The sequence below is a fragment of the Cornus florida genome, unplaced genomic scaffold (assembly GCF_030987335.1).
Source record: "Cornus florida cultivar Cherokee Brave unplaced genomic scaffold, ASM3098733v1 CherokeeBrave_3.0.0_Hap2_Chr08, whole genome shotgun sequence".
Classification (NCBI taxonomy): Eukaryota; Viridiplantae; Streptophyta; class Magnoliopsida; order Cornales; family Cornaceae; genus Cornus; species Cornus florida.
The window spans coordinates 82,689,460-82,715,943 of record NW_026775578.1 but is presented as its reverse complement, the minus strand read 5'-3'; the positions used below and the strand labels follow the sequence as shown (position 1 = coordinate 82,715,943).

The following is a 26,484-nucleotide window of genomic DNA, read 5'->3' as shown; positions in this document are numbered from 1 at the left end:
TTTGGTGAGCGATGGAGGAAATGGATTGTTTCATGTGTTTCCACTGTCAGTTTTTCGGTGTTGGTGAATGGGTCTCCTGCGGGGTTTTTCGGCAGTTCTTGTGGTCTGAGGCAGGGAGACCCTCTCTCCCCGTTCCTTTTTATCATTGTTATGGAGGCTCTTAGTAGGTTGATGAGAAGGGCGGTGGACTTGGGTTTTATTGGGGGCTTCAAGATCGGTCCCGACTCCGTTCAGCAGATGGAGATTTCTCACTTGCTCTTTGCAGATGACACTATTGTTTTTTTGCGAGGCAGAGGTGTCCTAGTTGAGGTATCTGAGATGTGTTTTGGTTTGCTTTCAGGCTGTCTCTGGTTTGAAAGTCAACGTGGGTAAGAGCGTGCTTGTTCTTGTGGGGGAGGTTCAGGAGGTGGACACTCTGGCTGCTGTTTTAGGGTGTGGGACACAACGTTTCCCTATCTCGTATTTGGGTTTGCCGCTGGGGGACTAGGCCAGGAGGGTGGGAAGTTGGGACCCGGTGATTGAGAGGGTCAAGAGAAGATTAGCTGGTTGGAAAAAGCAATATTTATCCAAGGGTGGTAAAGTTACGTTAGTGAAGAGTATCTTGTCAAGCCTCCAAACGTATTTTCTTTCGCTCTTTCGGGTTCCGGCCTCGGTTGTTGGAGGTCTTGAGATGCTTCAACGAAACTTCCTTTGGGGGGGTTGTGGAGAGGAGTTTAAGTATCATCTTGTCAGATTAGAGCAGGTTTGCAGGCCATTTCAGTTGGGCGGGCTAGGGATTAGGAGATTGGCCCCCTTTAATAGTGCTCTCCTCGGTAAGTGGCTTTGGAGATTCGGCAGTGAACGGCATAGATTGTGGAGAAGGGTTATTTCTTGTCGCTTTGGAGAGGAGAGGGGGGTGGTCAGCTAGGCCAGTTAGGTGTGCTAGTGGAGTAGGGGTGTGGAGGGTCATTGGAAAAGGATGGGACGAGTTTTCCAAACATGTTAGATTCAAAGTTCGGGATGGAAGGTTTGTCCAGTTTTGGGAGGATCTCTAGTGCGCGGATAGGCCTTTGGCTCTTTTGTTTCCAAGGCTGTTCAGGATTGCTGTTGACAAACATGCTATGATTGCTAACTGCTATCGCCTTGATAGCGGGAGGTTATCTTGGGATGTGCGATTCCGGCGATCTTTTCAGGATTGGGAGTTGGATGATGTCACTGGCTTGTTGGCTCTCTTGTATAGACAGGAGGTGGATGGCACTGGTGTTGACTCCTTGATTTGGGTGCCCTTTTCTCAGGGGATGTTCCAGGTCCACTCTTTTTTTGTGTGCCTCTCTGGTTTTCATGGTGTTTCCTTCCCGTGGAAGACAGTGTGGTTGTCCACGGCGCCTCTTAGGGTGGTCTTTTTTGTGTGGACTGCAGCTTGGAGTAAGATCTTGACTTTGGATAACTTGAGGAAGCGAAGACATATCATTGTTAATAGGTGTTGTCTTTGTAAGTTGAATGGGGAGTCAGTGGATCACCTGCTGCTGCATTGTCCTGTGGCTCATGACTGTTGGAGTCTCATTTTTGATTTGTTTGGTATTCATTGGGTCATGCCTCGGACATCTCGGGAATTGCTGGATTTTTGGAGGGGCCAATGGGTGGGGGCTCAGGCAAGAGTCTTCTGGAGGGTAACCCCTTTTTGTGTTTGGTGGAGCATTTAGAAAGAGCGGAATAGTAGATCTTTTGAAGGGAAGGAGTCCTCCATTGGGGTGTTGAAATTTTTTATTATTTGTACTCTTTTTTGTTGGGGTTGGGGGAAAGATTTTTCCTCAATTGAGGATATTGTGGACTTTTTGGGTTCCCTGAGATCATAGGTTCAGTTTTTTGTATAGCTTGGGACGCGTTCCCCTTTTGAACACCTTCTAATATATTTTACTTATTAAAAAAAAAAAAAAATGAATAAAAATTTATGTTATAACATCTCTTTCTGTATATCGCTCTCCCCCCACTCTGTTGTTCATCCTTATGTCCCCTCTTGGTTCTTCTGCCACTGTGCTAGATGGCATCATAAAGGGCATGAAATAAGTCTGGTTCCTTGTTCTTCTTTAAAAAAAAAAAAAATTACCAATGCATTGCATAGCCAAGCAGAAGCAGATAAGAAGATAAGAAGACCACCTTAAAAAAAAATGGGTGGTTTCGTGACAATCCTTGTTAGAATAGATTCATCAACAAAGTTCGCTAGAATTTTAAAGCATGATTTGACTGAAAACATTATAGAAATTAGAACACCAAAACGCTTTAACTCCAAATCACACTGTTTAAGACTTGTGAAAAGAGGGAGTATCAACCCAGTTTAGAGGACAGCTAAAAAAGCAAAACTCTTCCACATTTGACAATTTCTTATAATGTTTCCCCTTAGTTTTGAAATATGACAAACCTGAGCTCAAACCTGTCATTCTCCTTGTAAAAGATGTAAAGATATATAAACCATTTGAACTACTAAATTGTAAGATAAAAAAATATAGCATATCTTATGAAGTAAGCTTAAGGGGACGATTATATTCCATCTGATGGAAAAACAATTATTGTTACAACCCTCAATAACTTTCTGCAAAATTTGCTTTCGTTGATCTAATCATTAGATTATACCTTTATCATTATACTCATGCATGACAAGTGTCGAGCCAATCAGGTATAATTGTGTCTGATCCATATAATCATGTCTCTTAGTAGAAGTATTGGAGTAGGGTTTAGGGACAGTGGTTATGATTGTGTCTGATCCGTATAATTATTTCTGTAATTTTTTTATTAATTTGATTTTTGGTATGCATGGTAAGGACAGTGGTTAGATTGTCAAAAGGTGATGATTACAAGAAAGTATTGTAATTTCTTACACCAAGTGTAAATAAATTTGCTTCTCTAAACTAATATTGCAGAATGAATAGCATATTAATGACATAATAATATTTCAGTTGCTTATCAAAAAAAAATAAATAAATTTGTCAGTTGTAACATGAAAAATTGAAAAATAGAGAGAAAACGAGAGGAGAGAAAAGAGAACAGAGAAGAGAAGAAAGGAAAAATAAACATGATTTAGAAAGAGATATAGAATAAGTGGATATCTCTCATCTCTGTTTCCACAACTTACATAAATGCCCACTCTAGAATATTCTACCATAGCTTGACATATTCTAACACTCCTCATCTCTCATCTTTGTTGACTTTTAAGATATAATCAAATCAAAAGTAAGTGATAAAGAAGAAGAAAAAGAGAAGAAAGCGGGTGAGAGAAAAAGATAGAGAGAAGGGGAAAGAGAGAAAGAATGAAAGAATACTTTCATCCTTCCACCACATTTTATTTATAATAACAAGTTTTAGAAATTACATATAAGCCCCAACATTATATAAGTAATAACAAAAAAGCCCCTGACAACACTCCCCCTTAAGCTGGTGCAAAGATATCTATCACAGCTTGACTAACATATTTTGCAAGCAAGTCTTGCTCGCACCTTTAGTCAAAACATCAGCAACATGATCATGTGTGTTGACGTATGGAGTACAAATCAGCCCAAGACGAAGCTTTTCCTTGATGAAGTGTTGATCGACTTCAATGTGCTTTGTCATGTCATGTTGAACTGGATTGTGGGCAATGCTAATAGCAGCCTTGTTGTCACAATCAACTTCATTGACTGATCGGTTGGTCAATCATACATCAACCTTCGCAATAGCACGAATCATTGTAAAATAGGGCTATTGGTCGGGTAAGTCGAACCACTGGGACTGCGCTAGTCTAAGGCAACCTAAATGTTTAGAATCATTCTTAGAATGATAAGGGGTAATAAGGGTTTGTTTGTTTGTCACTAAACTAGAAATGTAAAGATGCATAAACTAGTAGATTGCAAGGAATGTAAAGAGGTGAAATGCAAGTAGAGAAGACTAGGGAGATGAATCCGTCTCCATCCCTATACACATGCTAGATTAGAACTAATTAAGGGGAAAAATAACATATAATGGTCAAGAATTACATAACAACACATGGTTGCCATGTAATTGATCAAGAAGTACATTAAGTCTCAAACAAGTATAATCTATCAAAAGGGTAAACATGCTTAGACTACCTAACTAAGGTGTAGCTTATACACATTTACTTAAATGAAAGACTATCAAGTTCTTGACAAAATGATGAAGCACATGGAACTAGAGATTAAGCATACACCATCAAAGGATTTCCTAAGCAATGGTCTATCAAAGTCACCTATCAACATGCCATGAAACCATTTCATAATCTTGTTCCCATTCTCACCATGAAAACTCAAGCAATAAGATTCATACAAGACATCACCTAACAATCAAGATAATGAACTTGAAGAAATCAATCATACATATATAAACATTCATTACAACAAATGAAAGGCTCTTAGTTATGAAAAAGACCATAGAAATATACATTGCAATCCCCCAAAATAGACTACCCTAGGACATGCTTACAAGGGAGAGGGACTTCATCACCTCCCTAGAGGAAGAGTTAGTTACCCATGGTAGCTCTAGATGAAGGAAGAAGCAAGGCCTCCAACTCCATTTTCGTGCTCCCCTCTTTTTGCTCGAAGAACACTTCCTTCTTTCTCTCTTCTCTCTCCTCCCTCTTGTCAAAATGAAGGATAATCCTAAGTAATGTGTGGCTCCCCTCTTTTGTAGACATGTTACTCCACCCAAAAAGCCCTCTCTCTCCTCCAAGAAACATCCCCAACCAACTCATAAAGAGAGCATACAAAGTTAGCAAATTTCTGAGCACAAGTGGCTGATCTCGTGAAGCAATCTGCCCTAATTTCGAGCAATCGAAATAAGGCCTCGAGCACTCGAAAATTGGCCAGAATGCCCTATGCTTGGTTTGCTCCGCCCGGACCTACTTTGGTAAAACGGCCATAACTTTGCGCTCCGAACTCCAAATGATGAACCGTTTGAAGATTTGGAAAGCTAATTCAGAGCTCTAAAAACTTTATGTTTTGGTGGAGATCCAATTCTCAAGTCTGGTTGGTCGAAATTGAAGAACAAGGCAGACTTTCATTGCTGCCTGGCAGTTCTGAGCACCTCTAATAAGAAGATCATAACTCTCTGCTCCGAACTCCGAATGACGAACCGCTTGAAGATTTGGAAAGCTGATTCAGAGCTCTAAATCTTTCATGTTATGATGGAAGTCCAGTTCTTGAGTTTGCTAGGTCGAAAATGGCGACAAAAGTCGGGTTCCACTGCTGCCAAGCTTCAGCATTGTGGCTTTCTTATCCAAAATTACAACAAAACTTCAACCTTGCTTCTTTTTGGCCAATGAACCTGAAAATGCATAAAAACATGGAAATGGAGGTAATCTACATAATTAAACGAACAATGGACTTAACTAATGCAATTAAGGGCACTTGAATATGCAATATTCGGCGCTTATCATTGACTCACGAACAGGATAACCCAACTCACCAACATCGTACGTAGCCATAACATCTCACAAACTCTATGTGCTATGGATCTGAACTTAGCCTCTGCACTAGATCTAGCTACTATAGACTGTTTCTTACTTTGCCATGAAACAAGATTACCTCCAACAAATGTGCAATATCCTAAAGTAGATTGTCGATCTGTCATAGACCCTACCCAATCAGCATCAGTATAGGCTTCAACACACAAGTGGCCATGACTGCCAAACAATATCCCCTTACCAGGTGAACCCTTGAGGTAGCGAAGAACATGATGATCTTCCTTAAGGTGAGATGTACGGGGAGCATGCATAAACCGACTAATCACACTAACAACATAGGCAATATCCGGGCGTGTGAGAGATAAGTAAATCAGTCTCCCAACCAATCGCTGAAATCTTCCCACATCATCTAATGGGTCACCATCTACATCATTAAGCCTATGGTTCTACTCAATGGGAATATCAATAGGTCTTAATGATCCGAGATCTTTAACCTCGATCTTTGTCCCCAAAAATGGCTTCATTTGACGAATCTCTTCTGGATCGTTTCTAGTGATAACAATATCATCAACATATACAATAAGGCAGTGGTGCAGCCCTGGTGCTTCTTGATGAAGAGAGTATGATCTACCTGACTCTGTGTGTACCCTACTCTTTTCACAACAGTGCTGAACCTCTCAAATGAAGCACGTGGAAACTGCTTTAATCCATACAAGGCTTTATCTAGCTTGCACACTAAATTATGACCATTGGCAAGCTTAAACCCTGGTGGCATAGTTATATACACCTCTTCCTCCAAGTCACCATGAAAGAAAGCATTCTTTACATCTAGCTGATGTAAGGGCCAATTCAAATTAGCCGCCAAAGAAAGAAAAACACATATAGAGTTCATCTTGGCAATTGGAGCAAATGTTTCCAGATAATCAATTCCATAGGTCTTTAGTGAAGCCCTTTGCAACTAACCAAGCTTTATCTCTCTCAATTGTTCCGTCTATATGATACTTTATTGTGTACACAAACTTGCCCTAAGGTTTCAACTACACACCTAGAGCTTTACAAACCATGCTCTGATACCATGTTGACTTTAAGATATAATCAAATCAAAAGTAAGTGATAAAGAAGAAGAAGAAAAAGAGAAGAAAGCGGATGAGACAAAAAGAGAGAGAGATAGGGAAAGAGAGAAAGAATACTTTCATCCTTCCACCACATTCTATTTATAATAACAAGTTTCAGAAATTACACATAAGCCCCAACATTTCTTTTTTTTGATAAGTAAAGATATAATAACAAACGTGCTCAGAGGGGAGCGAACCCTTAACAAAACAAATAAAACAAAAACGCAAACGCGTTAATACAACGATAAGTTGTCAACAAAATCCAAAAAACTATCTACAAATGGGCAATTTTTCCCATTAACCCAAGAATAAAGAGAATGCAAAATATTCGCCTTGATAACCCACACCGACGATTCCTGTCCTTTGAAAGATCTCCTATTCCTCTCATGCCACAACCCCCACCAAATACAAAGAGGTGCAACCCTCCACGCCTTCCCGACTTTCCACTTTACTCCCTTTCCAAGCTTCTAACATATCCATCGTGTTACTTGACACTACCCATTCCACTCCAAAAACATTTAGCATCAGACTCCAAACTTCCGCTGCCACTCTACAATGCAACAAGAAATGATTAACTGATTCGCCCGCCTTCTTACACATGCAACACCAATTAACTGTTATTTGGCACCTTTTTCTGAGATTGTCCGAAGTAATAATGCTGCCAAGCACCGCTGTCTTGTGAAAAAAGCCACCTTTATTGGAGCTAAAGTCCTCCAAACAGCCTTCCAAGAAAACCCATTGCTCATCAAATTTGTAAGACTTCTATAAAACAGCCTCACCTTAAACACCCCTCTAGAATCCCCCTTCCACGCCATCTCATCCCTTCCTTCCCCCTCCACCACTTGACTATAAATTAATTCCACTAATTCGATAAACTCCAACAACTCCCAATCATTAAAATTTGTACGAAATCTCACATCCCAACTATCTCGCCCATTCTCTAACCTAAAATAATCTGCCACCACCTCATGCTTCACCTCTACCATCCTATAAAGTCTAGGAAACCTACAAGCCAACGCCACATCCCCACACCAAACATCCGTCTAAAACTTCACAATACTACCATCCCTAACTCGAAACCGTATCCGCTTAGAGAATTCGTCCCACCCCTCCTAATACCTTTCCATGATCCCATACCTGCTGATGCATTCACACCTCTGGAGACCCAACCTCCCTCCTCTTCCCCAAACCAGCAAGCAATAACTCGCCTCCAAAACACGGACCTTTTGCATCCAAATCTCCTTAACCATTTCCCTAACAGAGCTTTAATAAACATTTCCAACCTGCGCAGTCCCAAGCCTCCTCTTTGAATCGGGGTGCACACTTTCTCCCAATTCACAAGGTGGTACTCCCCCCCCCCCCCCCCCACAACCAAAAAAAAAAAAAAAGTTCCCCCGAATCTTATTAAGTCTACCAATCACTGTTTTAGGGATTGGAAACAAAGACATGAAATATGTAGGAAGGTTAGCCAAGGTACTCTTCAGCAATGTAAGTTTACCCCTTGTCGACAAATATTGCTTCTTCCAACCAGATAACCTCTTTTGAAAACGTTCCACCACTGGATCCCAAACAACAACTCTCCTCGAGGAAGCACCCAATGGTAGCCTCAAATAAGAAATAGGAAAAACCTCCACTCTGCAACCCAAAATAGCTGCCAACTCATGAATATATCCCACATCCCCTACTGGAACAATCACACTCTTTCCAATATTAATCTTCAACCCCGAAACCACTTGAAAACAGGCCAAAACACACCTCAAGTGTCTCACTTGATTCACACTAGCATCACAAAACACAATAGTGTCATCAACAAACAGCAAGTGAGATGTACAAATCTGATTTGGTGCATAGCCCATTGTAAAACCTTGTATAAAGCCCAGAATCTCTGCCCTTTTCATGAGTCTACTAAAGGCTTCCATTACAATAATGAATAGGAAAGGGGACAATGGTCCCACTGACGTAAACCTCTCGAACTTGCAAAGAAACCTGCTGGTGACCCATTCACTAAGAAAACCGAGTGAGCATTATTAGACCACAAGACACAAAGTGAGCATCCAAATTGGGTTTTAACTTCCTTGCGAAATATTTGAAAAATTGAAAATAATTCAGAGCGATCTTTCGTTAAGAACAACCAAGTCATACGGGAATGATCATCCACAAAAGTCACAAAGGAACGAAATCCATTAATAGATGTATGTTTTATTGGACCCATACATCTGAATGAATCAATCAAAAAGGACTAGACACATGATTATCAGTCTTAGATTCGAAGGATGTACGATGATGCTTTCTAAGTTGACAAGCTTCAAATGACAAAGACGTACTAAGACTTGGGACTTTGTGCTGCAAAACCAGAAGCGACAGGTGACCAAGACGACAGTGTCACTGAAATGGAGATAGAGAAGAATGACAAACCATAGGATAAGGCTTAAAGTCAAAATAGTATATGCCACCAGCTTCATGCCCGTACCAATCTTCTTCTTGAGATCTTGGAAAACACAATAAGTGGGATAAAACGTAACAGAACAATGAAGGGCTTTTTAAGCTTACTGATAGACATCAAGTTAAAGGGAAATTGAGGAACATGTAAAACAGATGACATAGATAGGGAAGAATTAAGTTGAGTCATTCCAACACCTGAAACTTTAGATGATGAACTATTAGCAAGAGTGATACGCTGAGAAGGGGTGATAGAATGAAAGTCATATGATCTGATGCTCCTGAATCAATAATCCAGGGACTATGCGCCAAAGATAGTAAACATTCGGATGCAACATCTGATTGAGCAGAGATAGCCATGGAAGACGACAATGACACCTGTTGAGATAAAAGCCGAGTATACTTGGCACTTGGGATAGTGATCATGTCTGATTGGCAAGAAACAGAAACTTGGGCATGTGACATTGGAGCATCCTTCTTACAAGAAACCTGATTTGCATAACTAGGCGATTTGCCATGAAGATCCCAGTAATAATTGATAGTATGATTCATCCGTCCACTGTAACTATAGTTTCGTGGTTCCATATTAGATGAAGAGATCAGAACACAAGGAAGAAATTGACTGGAAATTGGTTTGCCGGAAGAACTGCCTGGCCAGAAGTTGACTGGCCAATAGAAACATAGTTGGCTTGGGTGGTGTTTGATAAAACTGAAAATTATGCACTGAAAATCTTAAGTACTGAATTTTAAGCGCTGAAATTTTAAGTGCTGAATGTATTAATTTGAAACCCCATTTGATAATACTTTACTTTTAAGTACTGAATTTATTAAGATTGTTTGTTATGTACAAAAACTGAAGTCTGAAAGTTATACAGATTACATTTTTGCCCTCAATATATGGTACTCATAAAAATTTTATATTTATAATATAAAAATATTAATAAAATAACCACATTAATTCACTCAATGAAATACATCAATTTAACAATGAATAATAATGTCAAATAACCATAAAAAAATAAAATTCTTATCTAGAAATAGAATTATATTATATAAATAATTGAAAAAAATTTAAAATATAGGGATTTTGTATTACATAACATTTTTGTAGGATATCGAAAAAGGTGCTACAAAGATTAAAGAAAGTAAAATTTAAAATATATGGGTTTGGATTACATAATATTTGTTAAATTGTTAGGTAGGATATCGAAAAAGGTGTTACAAAGATTAAAGAAAGTAAATTTTAAAATAACTTACCGAAAAAAGTAAAATTTAAAATATATTGATTTTTGATTACATAATATTTATGTATAGTATTGAAAAGGGTGTTACGAAGTAAGTACTTGAAAAAGAATTCTTATCCAATAATAGAATTCTATTATATATATAAGTGATAGAAAATTTAAAATATATGGCTTTGGATGATATAATATTTATGTACGGTATCGAAAAGGATGTTAAAATTATTAAAGAAAGTAGGTGAAAAAAAATTCTTATCTAGAAATAGAATTCTATTATACAAATACTGGTGTTAAATCAATTTGAATAGGTAACTAAAAAGACGTGTTTATAATATAATACATAAAATTATTATTATTATTATTTTGGGAATTTGGTAAAATTATATATTTTTTAAAGAATTTGTTCTCTAATGTAAAAGTAAAAAAAAAGTAACAACCAACCAAATATATATAGAAGGGTTTTTGAATGAGAGAACTCACTCCTGATAAAAAATAATAATAATAAAAAAAAACTCACTCAATTTCCGGATGGAGAGAGAAATCGAAAAGAGAATTTTAAAGAAATTGCAAAGAGAAGTCTAGAAGAGAGAGTGTGATTATTTGAGGGTAGAGTAGTCATTAAAAAAATAGTTTTAAAACCTAATCACTTACCGTCTTCTGTGATAAGCGATAAGTAACCCTCTCCTCGCTTAAAATTTTAGCCTCTTTTAAGCGATAATTACCATATTAAGCATTATCCTAAAATTTTATCAAACGCACTTATTTTTAAAAATTACTTACCGTCTTTTGCATTCAGCGCTGAAGTAGGAAATCAAACAGGCCCTTAGTGTCTAGAACTGAACTGGCTGGAAACTGAACTATCCGAAAACTGTACAGAACAACAAAAAATATCTTGCCTGAAACTAGACTTGCCGGAACTTGACTGGTTGGCCGGCCGGAACTTGACTGGTCGGAATGGTCGGCCGGAAATTGGTTGGCCGGAAACTGGTTTGGTTAAGAGGATGATCTAAGTGGATCAAATAAGGCTGATCCAGCTGGGTTAATATTAGTGGTAATGATTGGGCCGGGTCTTGTCTCAGATGAATATTCAATAACCTTATTTGCAAACGATAACCCTAGCCGCTGCAGGAGGACAACTTTTTCAATGACGGTGATAACTCACAACCAAGCGACGACCAAACACACGACAATGGCCACCACCACACACGTCACACAACGACGATAAAGATCACCACGATTACAACGATAAACACAAACAACACAACGGCAGCCACTTATAGTGACAAAATTTTCTGTTAAATGATGACAGCGGTTAGACTCTTGCTGGCAACAATGATCAACGATACTAACAATGATGAGCTTTGATATTATTTGACCAGAATCTTGCTCTGATACCATGTTGAATGTAGGAATTACAGAGAAGAAGAAAAAACAGTGTGTATGGGATCTGAAAAATATTTTTGGAGGGAAACACAGCTGGCCCTCTCTCACTTATTTTATATAAACAAGTTATATTACAAGGAAAATGACCAACATGCCCGTATAAGAAATACAAAATACGCCTATATATATTCTAACACTATTAATGTAAATGCTTAATGCTTAACGACTTTTAGAATGCTTATCACTATCAACTTCTGGCCATTCTATTCTCTACCTGCGTTAGGGACGAGATTCAGTTGAAACACTGTTTGAATGACTGCAGGAAGCATTTTCGCACCTACTAGGCGAGCAGAATGAACTTACACAGGAGCTGGCATCCCAAGGCCTAAGTATTGTATATGAACTTGGCGATGAAACAATGAAGAAGAACTTATTAAATGCACTTGTTGGAACCTTGACTGGTTCAGGGAAGAGGAAGCGCGCTGTCAAAGTGGGAAGAAATTCCTATATCCTTTTCTTATTTTTTACTTCTATTTCTCCTGTGGCTTTCTGTTTTCAAATCTGAAGTTCCATAATTTATTTCCTCCCTGTCCAGCTTGTTGAAGACTCTGAAGTGTTTCAAGAGGGTACTATTGGTGGAACTCTCAATGGAGGGAAACTTAGCACTTACAAGGAACTCTGCAATATGGCTAATGAGATGGGGCAGCCAGACTTAATTTATAAGTTCATGGACTTGGCTAATTATCAGGTTTCTTTAAATTCCAAGAGGGGTGCTGCTTTTGGGTTTTCGAAGATAGCCAAGCAAGCAGGGGATGCTCTAAAACAGCACCTACGGTTATTGATTCCAAGGCTTGTTCGTTACCAATATGATCCTGATAAAAATGTGCAGGTACACATTCTCTTATGCTCCAGATGAAGAGATATTTGGCCTTTAGAGGATAATTGTTCGGTTTTTATCTGAATTTCCTTTACTGCATTAATTGCTTTTTCAGCATGTATTCACGTTCTTTTTAATCCCTTGCATTACAAAGTAACTTTCCATGACCCCCTAATACTTCCATAACTTTTTCCTCCAAAAACTATAAGAAAATTTTGCTTTCTTAAGAAAATTGTGTGAACTTACACTTATACCCTTTTTTTATCTTTCTAAATAAAGCGTGTTTATGCATAACTTTGTATAAGCATAATATAATGGTTTGTATCTCTCTCTGAATGTTACTCCAAAATTAATTATTTATATTCTTATTTTGCTTTTATTCTTTAAAAAATTCCAAAAATATTTATCTGGTAAAAAATTATTTAAACCTTTTATCCCTTTTAATGAAAATAAGGACAATTAAGGTAAACCACAATATTTTCTTTTAACTTTTATGCTATCCAAACCATGAAATGGTACTTTCCCACAACTTTCTTGAATCATGCTAACCAGATGCATGCTAGAAAATTGATTTTTCTTTCATTCACTTAATTTTCTCACACTTCCACTTTCTACTGTCAATTTCCATGGAATCACCCGGACCCTAATGGTTTTTCTTTAGTTTTCTTTATTTTTGGGAATACCTTGACATAATATATAACTATATATACACATATATACATATATATATTTATCAATTCTTTCATCATTTCATGCATATCTGTTCCGTTCTTTTTATTCTCATTGCATTATGTTCCTGCCTTGCTTTAGGATGCAATGACACATATCTGGAAATCTTTGGTGGCAGACTCAAAGAAAACCATTGATGAAAACTATGACCTTATTATTGATGACCTTTTGATGCAATGCGGTTCAAGGCTTTGGCGTTCACGTGAGGCTTCTTGTCTCGCTCTTGCAGATATCATCCAAGGACGGAAATTCTATCAGGTTATCAGCTTAATATCAGTTTATAGGCTGTAGACAGTTTTTGAACTTACATGATAGCTAAATGACTATATTATAATCCATTTGGAAACTTAAAGGGATGACATGTACGGATTCATATCCTCTACATAGTTGTGTCGTACAATTGATTATATCCATTATGCTTTGTAGAAAAGTTACCCTCTTAGTTGTGTCCTTCATTTGGTTATTTCCATTATACATTATAGAAAAATTACCCGTTATTTTAAATGAATGACTTCTATATTCTTTTTACAACAGCAGAATTAAGAAGAAACCTATTGCAGGAAGTATAGACTACTAGACTATCTGTTGTAGATGCTATTTTCCCCATGTAAACCATGATTGCAGACGCCTGTAGGGGTGTCGCATTCTAAATTGGAAACCAGGTACCACACGGTAGCTTTTTTATAGGGAACGGCATTATAAGTAATAAAGTACTGTAAGCTCTATAATAAATAAATCAGATTACACTTCTACACAGGTTCTGAATGTATAAGTGGCTAAACTGGATATTATACCTTAAACATCTGCTTGTGCAGTATTATGTATGATTGCCACTAACAATTCTTAATGCGACATTTTCTCCTTTTTTCAAATTTCATTAGCTTTCACTAATATCCTTATACCATCACTCTTGTGCCACTTAATATTGTTAAACTCTCAAGATTGCTTTCTTCCTTGACTAAGCAAGTTTATATTACTCATTTGCCCGTCCTTTGTACCTAATTCGAATAAAGGTCAACAATTCTCTATAATTAGATTCTCCCATTACTAGTGGCACAGTCAGAAATTCAGTTTGCACCTTGGCGGGGCAACATTGAAGAATAATAAGATTAAAAAATTGAACAAAATATATATATATATATATTTTACACAAAATAGTTTATATAAGAATTTATTATTAATTGATAATATTTTCGTGTATTACATTTACAATTTTATTGGATGAATTTTTTATATTAAGCAAGATTTGCATACGAATTGAAGAGAAAAACTGTGTATATTTAAGTAACACAATTATACAAAACAAAACATAATCAAATGCGTGGATATGTTGTAGCGTGGCCCTCATTCTCTCTTACAGTGAATGCTATAAGAATTTTCCAACAAGTCAAATTAGTTAAGACTCAACAAGGAGGACTTGCTTAAAAATCAATGAATACAACTTGTCTTGTTGGTTAAACTATTTTCAGTTAGGTTTTTCAAATCAAAAGCTAACTGATGATTAAATTAAACCAAATGGATAAGTAAATTGCTCTCTTTACAATATGGGTCTTCACATTTTTCTAACTGGTATATATTCATGATTTTTACGTCTGATAGAAGAAAAGAGGAAGAATAAGTAGACAAGGATGCCTTATTTAGGTTTTTTTTGGTACCTTCTTATAGATTGTGATTCTTCATCAAAGAAAAATTAGGTGAAAGAGATTTGTGTAGCATAATTAAATAAAGGATTAAAGATGGAGATTGATGCAGTAAATAGTGAAAAGTGTCTAGTCAAAGTTTATTCTTTAATAATTATGGTATAGGAACTTTTCAGTTATGTGAAGAGGAAGTCCTGTTTTTCTTCCGAAGATTTAATTTTTTTTTGGCTTCTTTGGGATCTTAATCCCTAGTTCCACTTTTGTATAAGGGATGCGTTCCCCTCTTGAATGCCTTTTTATTTCAATTATTACTTATCAAAAAAAAAAATCATGGTATAGGAATTCGAAGACGTCATGAGAATAGTAAAAGATGTTAATGATTTTGAAGACGTCATGAGAATACTAAAAGATGTTAATGATTTGTGGGTAGATGAAAAGCCAGTGTCATTAATGGCTGTATTATTATAAAAGGGACAGTCCCCTTTATCTGTTGTAACATGACTTAATAAATGTAATTTTGAGATATTTTGAGATTGTTAAATTCTCTGAAGGCTTTTCCTAGATTTTGCTTTAGAACTGCTCTCTTACAGTGAATGCTGTAAGAATTTTCTAATAAGTCAAATTAGTTAAGACTCAACAAGGAGGACTTGCTTAAAAATCAATGAATACAACTTGTCTTGTTGGGAACTTAAACTATTTTCAGTTAGGTTTTTCAAATCAAAAGCTTAAAAAGCTAACTGATGATTAAATTAAACCAAATGGATAGGTAAATTGCTCACAATATGGTCTTCACATTTTTCTAACGGGTATATATTCATGATTTTTACGTCTGATATAAGAAAAGAGGAAGAATAAGTAGACAAGGATGCTTTATTTAGGTTTTTTTGTTACCTTCTTATAGATTGTGATTCTTCATCAAAGAAAAATTAGGTGAAAGAGATTTGTGTAGCATAATAAAATAAAGGATTAAAGATGGAGATTGATGCAGTAAATAGTCTCTTGAAAAGTGTCTAGTCAAAGTTTATTCTTTAATAATTATGGTATAGGAATTTGAAGAAGTCATGAGAATAGTAAAAGATGTTAATGATTTTGAAGACGTCGTGAGAATACTAAAAGATGTTAATGATTTGTGGGTAGATGAAAAGCCAGTGTCATTAATGGCTATATTATAAAAGGGACAGCGCCCTTTATCTGTTGTAACATGACTTAATAAATGTAATTTTGAGATATTTCGGATTGTTAACCTCTCTGAAGGCTTTTCCTAGATTTTGCTTTAGAAATGTAGGCTCCAATGTTGGTTGGAGTAGTTTTAGTCTTTCTTACTACTATACGAAGAATTTTGTTTTTCTCTATATGCTGCAGAGATCTAGATTATCTAGTGATAAGGGAGAGATAGACAGAGATTAAATTGGTGGCTAAAGATTATTAGTCTGGTGCAGTTTTAGAATTTAAAAATCCATATCTACAAATTGAAAGTGTAGAAGGTTAAAATACACTGACCTCCCCCGAGGTTTGCCCTAATTATACTCGGGAGAAACTTTTCAAAAATCTTGCACTGTGTTCCCCTGATGTTTGGTCACTTGTTACAAATATCCCCGTGTCCCAAAAAAAAAAAAAATGCATGGTCTGACCAAAATGTCCATCCCTCCATCTAAAATGACATTGTTAACCATACAATGGCATTTAATTACCAAACAACCTTATTTTTTTTATAAAATTAACATCGAGCTTCTTTTTTTTTTCCTTCAGATCACAAATTACTCCACTGTTACTACAAAACAAATCATCTGCAATTATGGACATTCATTCATTTTGAAACTGCCTTTCAATAAAGGTTGTGCAAGGCCCACCCAGTTTCTACTTTTTCATCCAGTTCTCAGATGGTGTCTTAATTTTTTTATCCTGTTTGGTTTGAAGATACATATATGGGTTACATAAATGTATGTGTGTTAATGTAGTGTATATATATCTATATATATGTGAAAATTATCTGATTTTTATATATTCAAATAAAGTTAAGAACAATGAAATCAATCTTGAAAACCCTAAATTAGTGAAATTTGGCTTGGATAAGATTTCACTATTTTGGGTCTTTAACTTGTGTCTCCAACCCAGATTACCCAATTGATCACCACCAACAAGTCCACTGCCATCGTACTCCTCAATGTCTCTCTCTCTACCCACGCTCTCTCTTTATCTAAATCTTCATGGTCCCAACTCTTCGGCATTGAAGTATTTATCCTTTCACAAAAACACATCAAGGTTATTCTGACGTCGTTCCATATTTTGTATCTGTCTTAGTAGCATGTTACTTCCATGTGGTATATAGCAAAATGTAGCATTAATACTTATCCTACCAGAGTTCATTGTAGTATACTTGAGTTGATTAGACCTGTAGCACCGCAATCACTTTGCAATCACATATCGTACCTATCTAATTCCTTATTTTTCTTCACATCCATAATATGGCTAATTTTTTAGCCCATACAAGTATTTGTGTATTATCATACGTCAACTTTCAACTTTTGCATGATATATGCTGTAATTCTTCAATAGTCTTTGTTATATTGCATCTCCAGCATGCACTGACTAATTTCTTTTTTATGGCACTCGTGCATTTGAATTCATTTGTCGTATAGGTCGGGAAACATTTGAAAAAAATATGGATAGCTGCATTCCGTGCAATGGATGACATAAAAGAGACTGTTCGAAATTCTGGTGACAAGTTATGCCGTGCTGTTACTTCATTGACGACAAGGCTATGTGATGTCTCTCTGACAGAAATATCAGATGCAAAACAAGCAATGGATACTGTTTTGCCTTTTTTACTAACAGAAGGAATAATGAATAGAGTGGACAATATTCGCAAAGCATCAATTGCAATGGTTATGAAGCTTGCAAAGGTTAATATTAAACCAGATCGTAGTAGTAAAATGAAATATTATTCTGCTGCATATTTGGCTTTCAATGTTAGAGGTTGATTTAAATTTTTAATTTTCAATCATACAACCTTGTCAACTTTAACTTACATGCTATCTGTCTGTTTCACTTTTAAGAGCACTTCCTGCAAACTTTTAATTGCACCTGTGTATGATTTTATCCACTTGGTAGCTAAGTTATTTAAAAGTGAAATTTCAGTGAGTTGGCTTTCATTTCCATTTGTTTTTAGAACCATCTCATCAATTGCATAATATATCAATAGGTCAAAAGTCAAATCCCTGTTGTCAACTCTTTAAAGTTATTTGGAATGATAATTTAATAATTCTTTTGGTTAAGCTGCACCTATCTCCCCGAGATTTCTCACAATTTTGAATACATCCTTTTATGTTTCTAAAATTCATCATGCTTCTGTGGTTCCTCTATATTCTTGTCATGTTTGAGCTGATGGGAATTGACTTCTGTCCCAAGGTCCCTGGGTTGCTTTTCTTTTGAATTTTTTAAATTGTAGCAAGTGTTGGAGTTATATTGTAATTAATGTAACTTTATATTTAAAAATAAAGAGTGAAACTATCAAGACCCGGCCCACAATGTGTAGATACTGTCCGTTTTACACTCTCCGAGCTCATGCTTTTCAAAATGCGTCTACATAGGTTGGAGGCTCCCCCCATAAGTGTCAACAACTTCTCCCCTCAAGGTGAAGTTTGATGTCACAATCACCCCTTGTTGGGACCCAACATCCCTGCTCGCTGACCCTCGTAGACTTGTGCACACTCCTCGATCTCCGGCTGGGGATTGGCTCTGATATTATATGTTAGGACCCAGCCCACACTGTGTAGATACTGTCTGCTTTGCACTCTCCGTGCTCAGGGTTGCCAAAATGCGTCACAATCACCCCTTGTAGGGACCCAGCGTCCTCGGGTGTAATTGTAAATCTTTAGGGGATCTTTTGGTTTTGTTGGATAGCTTAAAGCTTTGGTTGTCGCCTTTGGTGTTTTGTGTTTTCTTTGGGAGCGCTCCCATCTTGAGTGTCTTTTATGAAATCTTACCTATAAAAAAAAAAAAAATGCGTTTACACAAGTAGAACCGTAGAAGGCATCCCCCTTAACAAGTGTTAGCAACTTCTCCCCCAAGCTATGTGGGACATCACATAAACAAGTTGGCCTTTACTTTTGGTTAAGCTCTCTCTTTCTCTCTGTTCCTTCTCCTCCTGCCCATCCTCCTTTAACATGGTATCTGAGCAGCGAGACTGCCAGTAATCATGTCAGAGTCTCTGCACGTCGACCAAGTCGTAACAGACTTGAAATGAAATACACTACTAACAAGTACCATATTAAGAAAATATAACATGGCTAGTAAATGCCCCAAAGGGAAAAAGAGGAAGTTATCCTAGTCCAAGTTCAATACTCACTGATATCTTAGTGGGAATTTGAATCACATGAGACTTATCTGAGTCCATAAGGACTTGTCTGTCTCTCTTCTGATTGTCTTCCAATTTGGCCGAGTCACCACATTGAGAGAATTTCACAGCCGTAGTTTCAATGCCATTGACGCTTGTTAGACCCATTACACCTCGTGTTAGTTACATTGAAACCAAGTCTGTGTCTGGGCCTTGTCCACATTTTGAAACCGTTGTTAGAACCCCCCATTCTACCCTGATCCAAACCCTAAAATAGATGTTGTTGGTAATCCTGCTGATATTCTTCACCTTGTCAACACTATGTAGACACGAGGAAACTAGAGACAGCCGACATTGTTATGGGCAAACTAACCAGAAACCTGACCCAACAAGAATACTCACCTGAAATGTACTCAAAAGTACATATTCGGGTTCTTTTTCTTGCATGAAAAACAAGACTGCTACATCTTCTCACTCATAGAAAATTTGCAATTGAAGTGGTTGGAAGGATCATAGGTGATTGTTGAAATGGATGGAATCAGTAAATGCTCTACGGGTGGATTTTGTTCACAATTTCAAACATTGTGATATATATTTTTTATGGACCTCAATAAACGCTCCATGGGTGGATTTTGGTAACAGTTTCAAACCTTGTGATATATATATATATATATAATTTAAATTCTTGTCACTTGTAGCTCATTGTTTGTTGTCTAAGCTTTGGTTTTTCATCCTTGGTAGAAATTTGCCATTTTGAACTATTGGTAACCCTAATCGGAGTGGAAATGTTTTGAAATCAGCTTGCACAATTTTTTCCATGTTTGCTGCTAGTTTAGATCTGGATCCCTAAAACATTAATGATTGTTTACTTTGAGTTGTTGAACTATCTTCTTCATTTGCTAAATCCACTAGGAGAGAAAATTCCGCATTCTTGACCTCATCCAATAGGCTAAAGTCTACAACGGACTGTGGTAATCACGGCTGTGGATGAAACATGAGTGGTACACGAGTTCAAGGTGGCCTTGCTCACGGATGTGGTCAATGTGGACAAGGTGAAGCACATCATTGCCGGTATTGTTAAAGTACCTGTTATATTATTCATATTTGTTTGGAATCGTATGGAAAACCTACTTGGCAAATCAGACAGTTGTTCCCTTATATAGTGTTTTGCATTTGCCAGTTCTTGAAGGATTTATATATTTAAGTTACACCCTCTCTCTAACAGCTTAAGCTTTTGGAGTAGATGGTAGTTAACATGGTATCAGAGCCAAATGTCTCAAGTTCAAACCTCACCATCACCCTAATTAAAAAATTAAAAAACACGTGTTGGACCAAAAGAAGGACACACGTGAGGGGGTGTGTTGAAGGATTTATATATTTAAGTTACACCCTCTCTAATAGTTTAAGCTTTTGGAGTAGATGGTAGTTAACACCAGTGATAGATAATTGTTGCGTTCCTAGTGATCCTTAGCCCCATTCCTCCACTAGCCAAATTGTCTCGTATTCCTACAATGAGTTGAGTGCACAAGTAAAAAGAGCCATGGACATAACAAATTGCCTCCTCGCAGAATTAGATGTGGCTTCTTTGGTTATTCTTTCCTTGAAATCACAAGGCTTCCTCGCCTCTTTTAGGGGGGGACGGTTAATGCTGCCAAGCCGAACAGAGGACCTTCAATGTATTTGGATGATACTTGTGTTGGGAGACGTAGGGACGATCTGTTGTCTTGTTTGGTGGGGAAGTTTGACAAAGAGGTTGGGGGTTGTGATAAAAAATTGCAGATTGGGCGTTGCGAGTGTGGAATATTGCTTGTGGTGTTGATGTTGTACCATTACCTGATTCGTTACTTTTTTTCCACTTTCTATCTTGTTGGAAAATATTATTATAGGAACCCTTAAATTACTCCTTAATAGAATATTTGATATGAGAATTTCAGAGGAGAGATTTTAGCCTATGATAAAATATTTGATTGGAGTGATTTATGGTATTAATTTTAGGAATCTTCCATTAATGTATTTTTCATATTTAATTATTTATCACTTGTATTCTTTCACCTATAAATAGCGGTGATCATTGTATAGAAAGATTAAGAGAGAGCATAATAAAGATATGTAGCCCTTTGAGTTTTGTGTGCCATGGATGTGTTGCTGTACCACGTATATTCTCATGTTCTTCATTTTCTATTTCTCTCTTCAACTTTGAGATGGTATCAGAGCATGTTTATCATACCCTACCCTATACTCTACTCATCTCGGATCTCTGGATAAACTCATCTTGAATTTCCGGATCAACTCGTCTCGGATCTTCGGATCAACTAGTCTTGTCTTGGATCTTCGGATCAACTCGTGTTAGATTTACTCGTCTCAGACTCTCATAACTTCATATTTAGTTTCAACAGGTGTTGTTTGTGCAAGACAATGGGTGAATCTGTCAACCATCTTCTTATTCATTGCTCGGTGGCTAGGGATGTTTGGTCTATGTTTTTGGGTGCTTTTGGTCTTTCTTGGGTGTTCTTAGAATCCACGATGGACTTGTTAGAGACTTGGAATGGGTGTATAGTGGAGAGCCGAGTCAGAGCTGCTTGGAGGGCCACTCTCCTTTGCATTTGGTGGGGCCTTTGGCGTGAGAGAAATAGGAGATTTTTTGAGGGAGAGGAGTCTCCCATTTGGGCTATTAAATATAGTATTATTACTTCTTTATTCTTTTGGGTAAATGGGCGGGACTGTAATTCAATGGATTCTCTTTTGGATATTGTGGATAGCTTAAAGCTATAGTGTCGTCTTGGACGGTTGTTGTCTTTTTTGGGAGCGCTCCCCTTTTGAGCGCCTTTTATAAAATCTTACTTATCAATTTTTTTTTTTAGGAATCTTCCATCAATGTATTTTCCATATTTATCACTTGTATTCTTTCACCTATAAATAGAGGTGATCATTGTATAGAAAGATTAAGAGAGTATAATAAAGATATGTAGCCCTTTGAGGTTTATGTGTCGTGGATGTAAGCCCTAGTGGCTAAACCACGTATATTTTCATGTTCTTCATTTTCTATTTCTCTTTTCAACTTTGACACATCCCAATCGGAGGCACGTCGGGTTTTGAATGAGGGCCCGACGAGACTACAGTAAGACGACGCTGTGCGTGGACACTTGGAGTTTTAGGGTGGGATGCGCAGGTATCTTGAAGGAACAAGGGTTGAAAAGGGTTCGACTGTATGGCCTTCCTTTACACTTATGGTGTCGTTCCCTTTTTGTAACTGGGGGTGATTTTTGTGGAGGGTTTGTGTGGGCTGAAGCTGATGAGACCAAAGATGCTGAAAGTGTGCATATTACAGTGTGCAGTGGTTCTACTTGTCCTCAAGCGATCTCCATCCACGATGATTGTTTCTGTTATAAAGTTATGATTTGGGAAGAGACTCCACCAGAGCTTATGCCTACGACTGAAAGTCTGGATGGAGGAGATGGTGCTCATGTTATGAGGGAGGAAGACTATTGGAAGCTTCTTAGTATGGGCGTGAAAGGTGTTGACGATCTCCAAAAATGGATGGATGAACGGATTTGTTGGAGGAAGACGAAGTGGTCCTCACGCGCATGCAGCGAGTGGATCTGAGGGGAAGAGAGTTGGGACACGTGGTGGACAAAGAGCCTATTATCCGGATTCTAACCTTATCGTTAGGGATGGTTTGAATTTCAAAACTAGGTCATGTGTAAGGGGGAGATTTTCTGATGATGTTAAAGGGTGGTGGAGATCTTCTAGAAGATTTGGTGGGTTTCCAGAGGGAAAGGGTGCTGGATGCAATCCAAGGGCCTTTGTTGACCCAATTCATTATGGATCAAATTGAGAGAAGACTTTTGATTTGGGCTTGAAAAGGAAGTCCGTTTTCGATGCAAACATGTTAGGGAAGATGCATAAAGGTCTGGGCAGTTCTCTTTTTGGGCCAGATATTTTACAGTGATCTAGGCCAAACATTAAAGGCCAAAGCTCCATGTCTGACTGCCCTCATTATATTGGGCCCGTAACCCATTTTTAAACAACGATGTGGGTGAGATTTAAAAGGCCCCAGATCCATGTATGTTGACCACCATCGTAAAGTGTCTGCTGGGCTGGTTTGCATAATTATTTTGGGCCTCTTTAGTTGGGGCTTAACAGTGGGCTTTATGATGGGTTACACGGCCACAATGACTCTGTTAATGTCAAGCTTTTAATCGGCATCCACAGCCTTCTTTTCAGTCTCCAAATTTACAGAGAAATGTTTGGCGTTTTTCTAAACAGGAGATGGTCTACACAGGAGAAACAAAAGTGGGTCAAGACCAAGGCTGCGATATGAACTCCGGTAAGTCTCCTGTTGTGAATTCTCGGAGCCTTTCTTCTGCTGCTCCTTATTTTACTCCTCCTTGTGGGGTGTTGAGGAGTTCGGTGGAGATGAATTTTAGGGGCTTGCTGGTTGGTTCTCGACATTTGTCGCCCGTGGTTGAAGCTGATACGGAGGGTTGTTCGGATGGCGATTCTTTGTTTTTGTGATATTGTGGCTCGAATTTGGTGCGGGTTGTTTATAACCCGACGACCCGTTGGACGAGCTTTTGTGGGCCCAAAGGAAAATTTTTTTACCCGTTTGTTGGTCATGGGTCGTGGACCCTAATTATTCTCTTGTAGCCTGATATATAAGGGCGCTTAGGGTTTGGAGTGGAGAAAGAGAGAGACTCTGAAATTCGTACAGAAATAGAGTGGGGCTGAAAACTTGTAATCTCCGATTTTACACATAGTGAAAACTTTCGCCGGGTCCCAACTGTGGACTAAGGCAGTTGCCGACCACGTATAAATCTTTGTGTGGCGTGTTTACTTTTCTGTCTTTATTCTTGATTCAACTTGGGTTCGTTGCTTTTGTTATAACAATTTTCATTTGAGGGGTCCAGGAACCTGGGGCTCTGGCTTGTGTCGCAGTTGGTGATTTTTCCACTTGTTTGATGGGTGGGAAAGATGTTACAGTTTGTGTTGGCCGAGATTTGAAATTCCAGTTGACGGATGAGTCTGCAGCCTTATTAGTGAAAGAGTTGCGATTGCATAAAGCCTTGAAGGGGCATAATTGTGCTTCGATTGAGGGGTCTGATGCATGTAGTGACGATTCAGAAGGAGAGTATGGCACTCCGGTGGCTGCCAGTTGTAATCTTGTTTTTGCCTTGGATGAATGGGATGGGACTTCAAACACATTGATGGGTGGGGATTTGGGGATTGTGCCCTGGGAGGTTGTTGATGGTGATTTTTTTGTCCTATTGGCGGTGATGGACCCTGAGGGAGTGAGGATTGAACCGTCGGTTATGGGGGGAGGGGGTAGGGAGGTTGATGTGGATTGTATGGAGTTGTAGATTAGGGAAATGCAGGGGTTGTTGGCAGTTTGGTCGGGGTATCCTATGAAGGGGATTTCTGTAGGGCTGTGGCAATGTTTCACAATTTCAATAACATCCAGCAGGTGGGGGGCAAGGCAAAGAAGCCGTTGGAGAAAGGGGAGAGGGAGGTAATGAACCTTGTCTCGATTGTCAACTATGAGGGGATGAGTGGGGGTTGAAGGAGAGGGGTATAGGGAAAAGAAGAGGGAAGGAGAACTTAATTGTTTGTTCATGAAGTTATGAATTTTATCATGGAATGTCTGCATTCTAAATGACCCGGAGAAGAGGAAGGTGGTGAAGTTGGCGATTCGTAAGTGGAATGTTAATGTGGTATGTTTGCAAGAAATGATACTTTCCTTGGTTTCAGATAAGGTGGTGAGGAGTCTTTGGGGTGGCACATTTGTGGATTGGGTTGCTTTGGATGCTTTGGATGCTTTGGATTTTTCAGGAGGCATTCTGGTGATGCGGGATAAAAGATGGGTCTCAAAGCTTGATGTGTGGATGGGAAGATTTTCGGTCTCTTGTATGTTCTCTATGGAGGAGGATGGATTCCATTGGATTTTCTCGGGTGTCTGTGGCCCTAGCGAGGATAACGTTCGACATTTGTTATGGGAGGAGCTTGTTTCTGTTTCGAGTAGATGGCCTCTGCCTTGGTGTGTTGGAGGGGATTTTAATGTTTTCCGCTCCCTGGGTGAGAGGTCGACGGGGGCAGGTGGACTTTGGCTATGGAGCAGTTTTCCGAGTTCATTGCCGATTTGCAGTTGATGGCTTGCCGTTGGAAGGGGCGACATTCACTTGGTCCAGTGGTAGAGAGTTTCCTACTCTCTCTCGTTTGGATATATTCTTGTTATCCGGAGATTGGGAGGAGAAATATCCGGATGTAGTCTAACCGATGTTGGCTAGACCAACTTTGGATCATATTCCTGTGGTTCTGGATTGTGGGGAACTACGGAAAAGAAGCTCTCCTTTTAGATTTGAGAATATGTGGCTTCGAGCAGAGGGCTTTTTTGAGAGGATTCACTCTTGGTGGGTGGGATTTGATGTGATTGGTACTCTAAGTAGACTTGTCAATGGATCGGATTCTGATTCGAATCCGATTATCCGGATATGGATTGAACAAAAAATCCGATAACCCGTTTATGATCCGAATCCGATTACCCGTTAGCTTAACAAATTGGATATGGATTTTACCGATCCGATCCGATAATAATCCGATCCGAATTAAATTTATATATATAATATTAATATATTTATTAATTATATACCATTGGATTATTTATCAGTGATTATGTACCGTTAGATCAATAGGTTACATAATCATATAATGTAGTAGGCAACATATTAGCACCTCTCAAATAATATCTCAGACCACCTTCTCAATAAAAAAAATAATATCTCAGACCCATTACTCCCTTAGTACATTACCCATAATTTGATTATACGGCCAATAGATCTGGAGACTTATTTCAAGAATCAAGAGTGAAGCGAAGTGAAGAGAAAAAAAAAAAGTGAAGCGAAGAGAGAAAGAGATCCAGTGAAGCGACAATAGAGGGAGATCGAGCAACCATAAGTGGGCAGAAAGAGCTGCTCAATTAAACTCTCTGATATCATATTTCTCTTGTATTTTCTTTCTATTTTTTTCTTTATTTATTTATTTTTTCTCTTTTTTCTTTTTCTCTATCGAACCCTCTGGTATCATATTTCTCTTGTATTTTTTTTTTCTTGTATTTTCTTTTTCTCGATCGGACCCTCTGGTATCATATTTCTCTTGTATTTTCTTTTTCTCGATCAAACCCTCTGGTATCATATTTCTCTTGTATTTTCTTTTTCTCGATCAAACCCTCTGGTATCATATTTCTCTTGTATTTTTGTATCATAATCGGATCGGACTATCGGATCGGACATCCGATAATCAAAC

General features: G+C 38.0%; 1 protein-coding gene across 1 annotated transcript in view; it reads left to right on the top strand.

Annotated features, from left to right (window-relative positions):
- The window catches only part of LOC132268214 (uncharacterized), a 105,618-nt gene that overhangs the window by 51,882 nt on the left and 27,252 nt on the right, over positions 1 to 26,484 (top strand). Inside the window, exons 21-24 of the mRNA XM_059769011.1 lie at positions 11,929 to 12,096; positions 12,202 to 12,495; positions 13,294 to 13,470; positions 17,492 to 17,755. Coding sequence (XP_059624994.1) covers positions 11,929 to 12,096; positions 12,202 to 12,495; positions 13,294 to 13,470; positions 17,492 to 17,755 — 903 coding nt within the window. The remainder of the gene's footprint in view (positions 1 to 11,928; positions 12,097 to 12,201; positions 12,496 to 13,293; positions 13,471 to 17,491; positions 17,756 to 26,484) is intronic.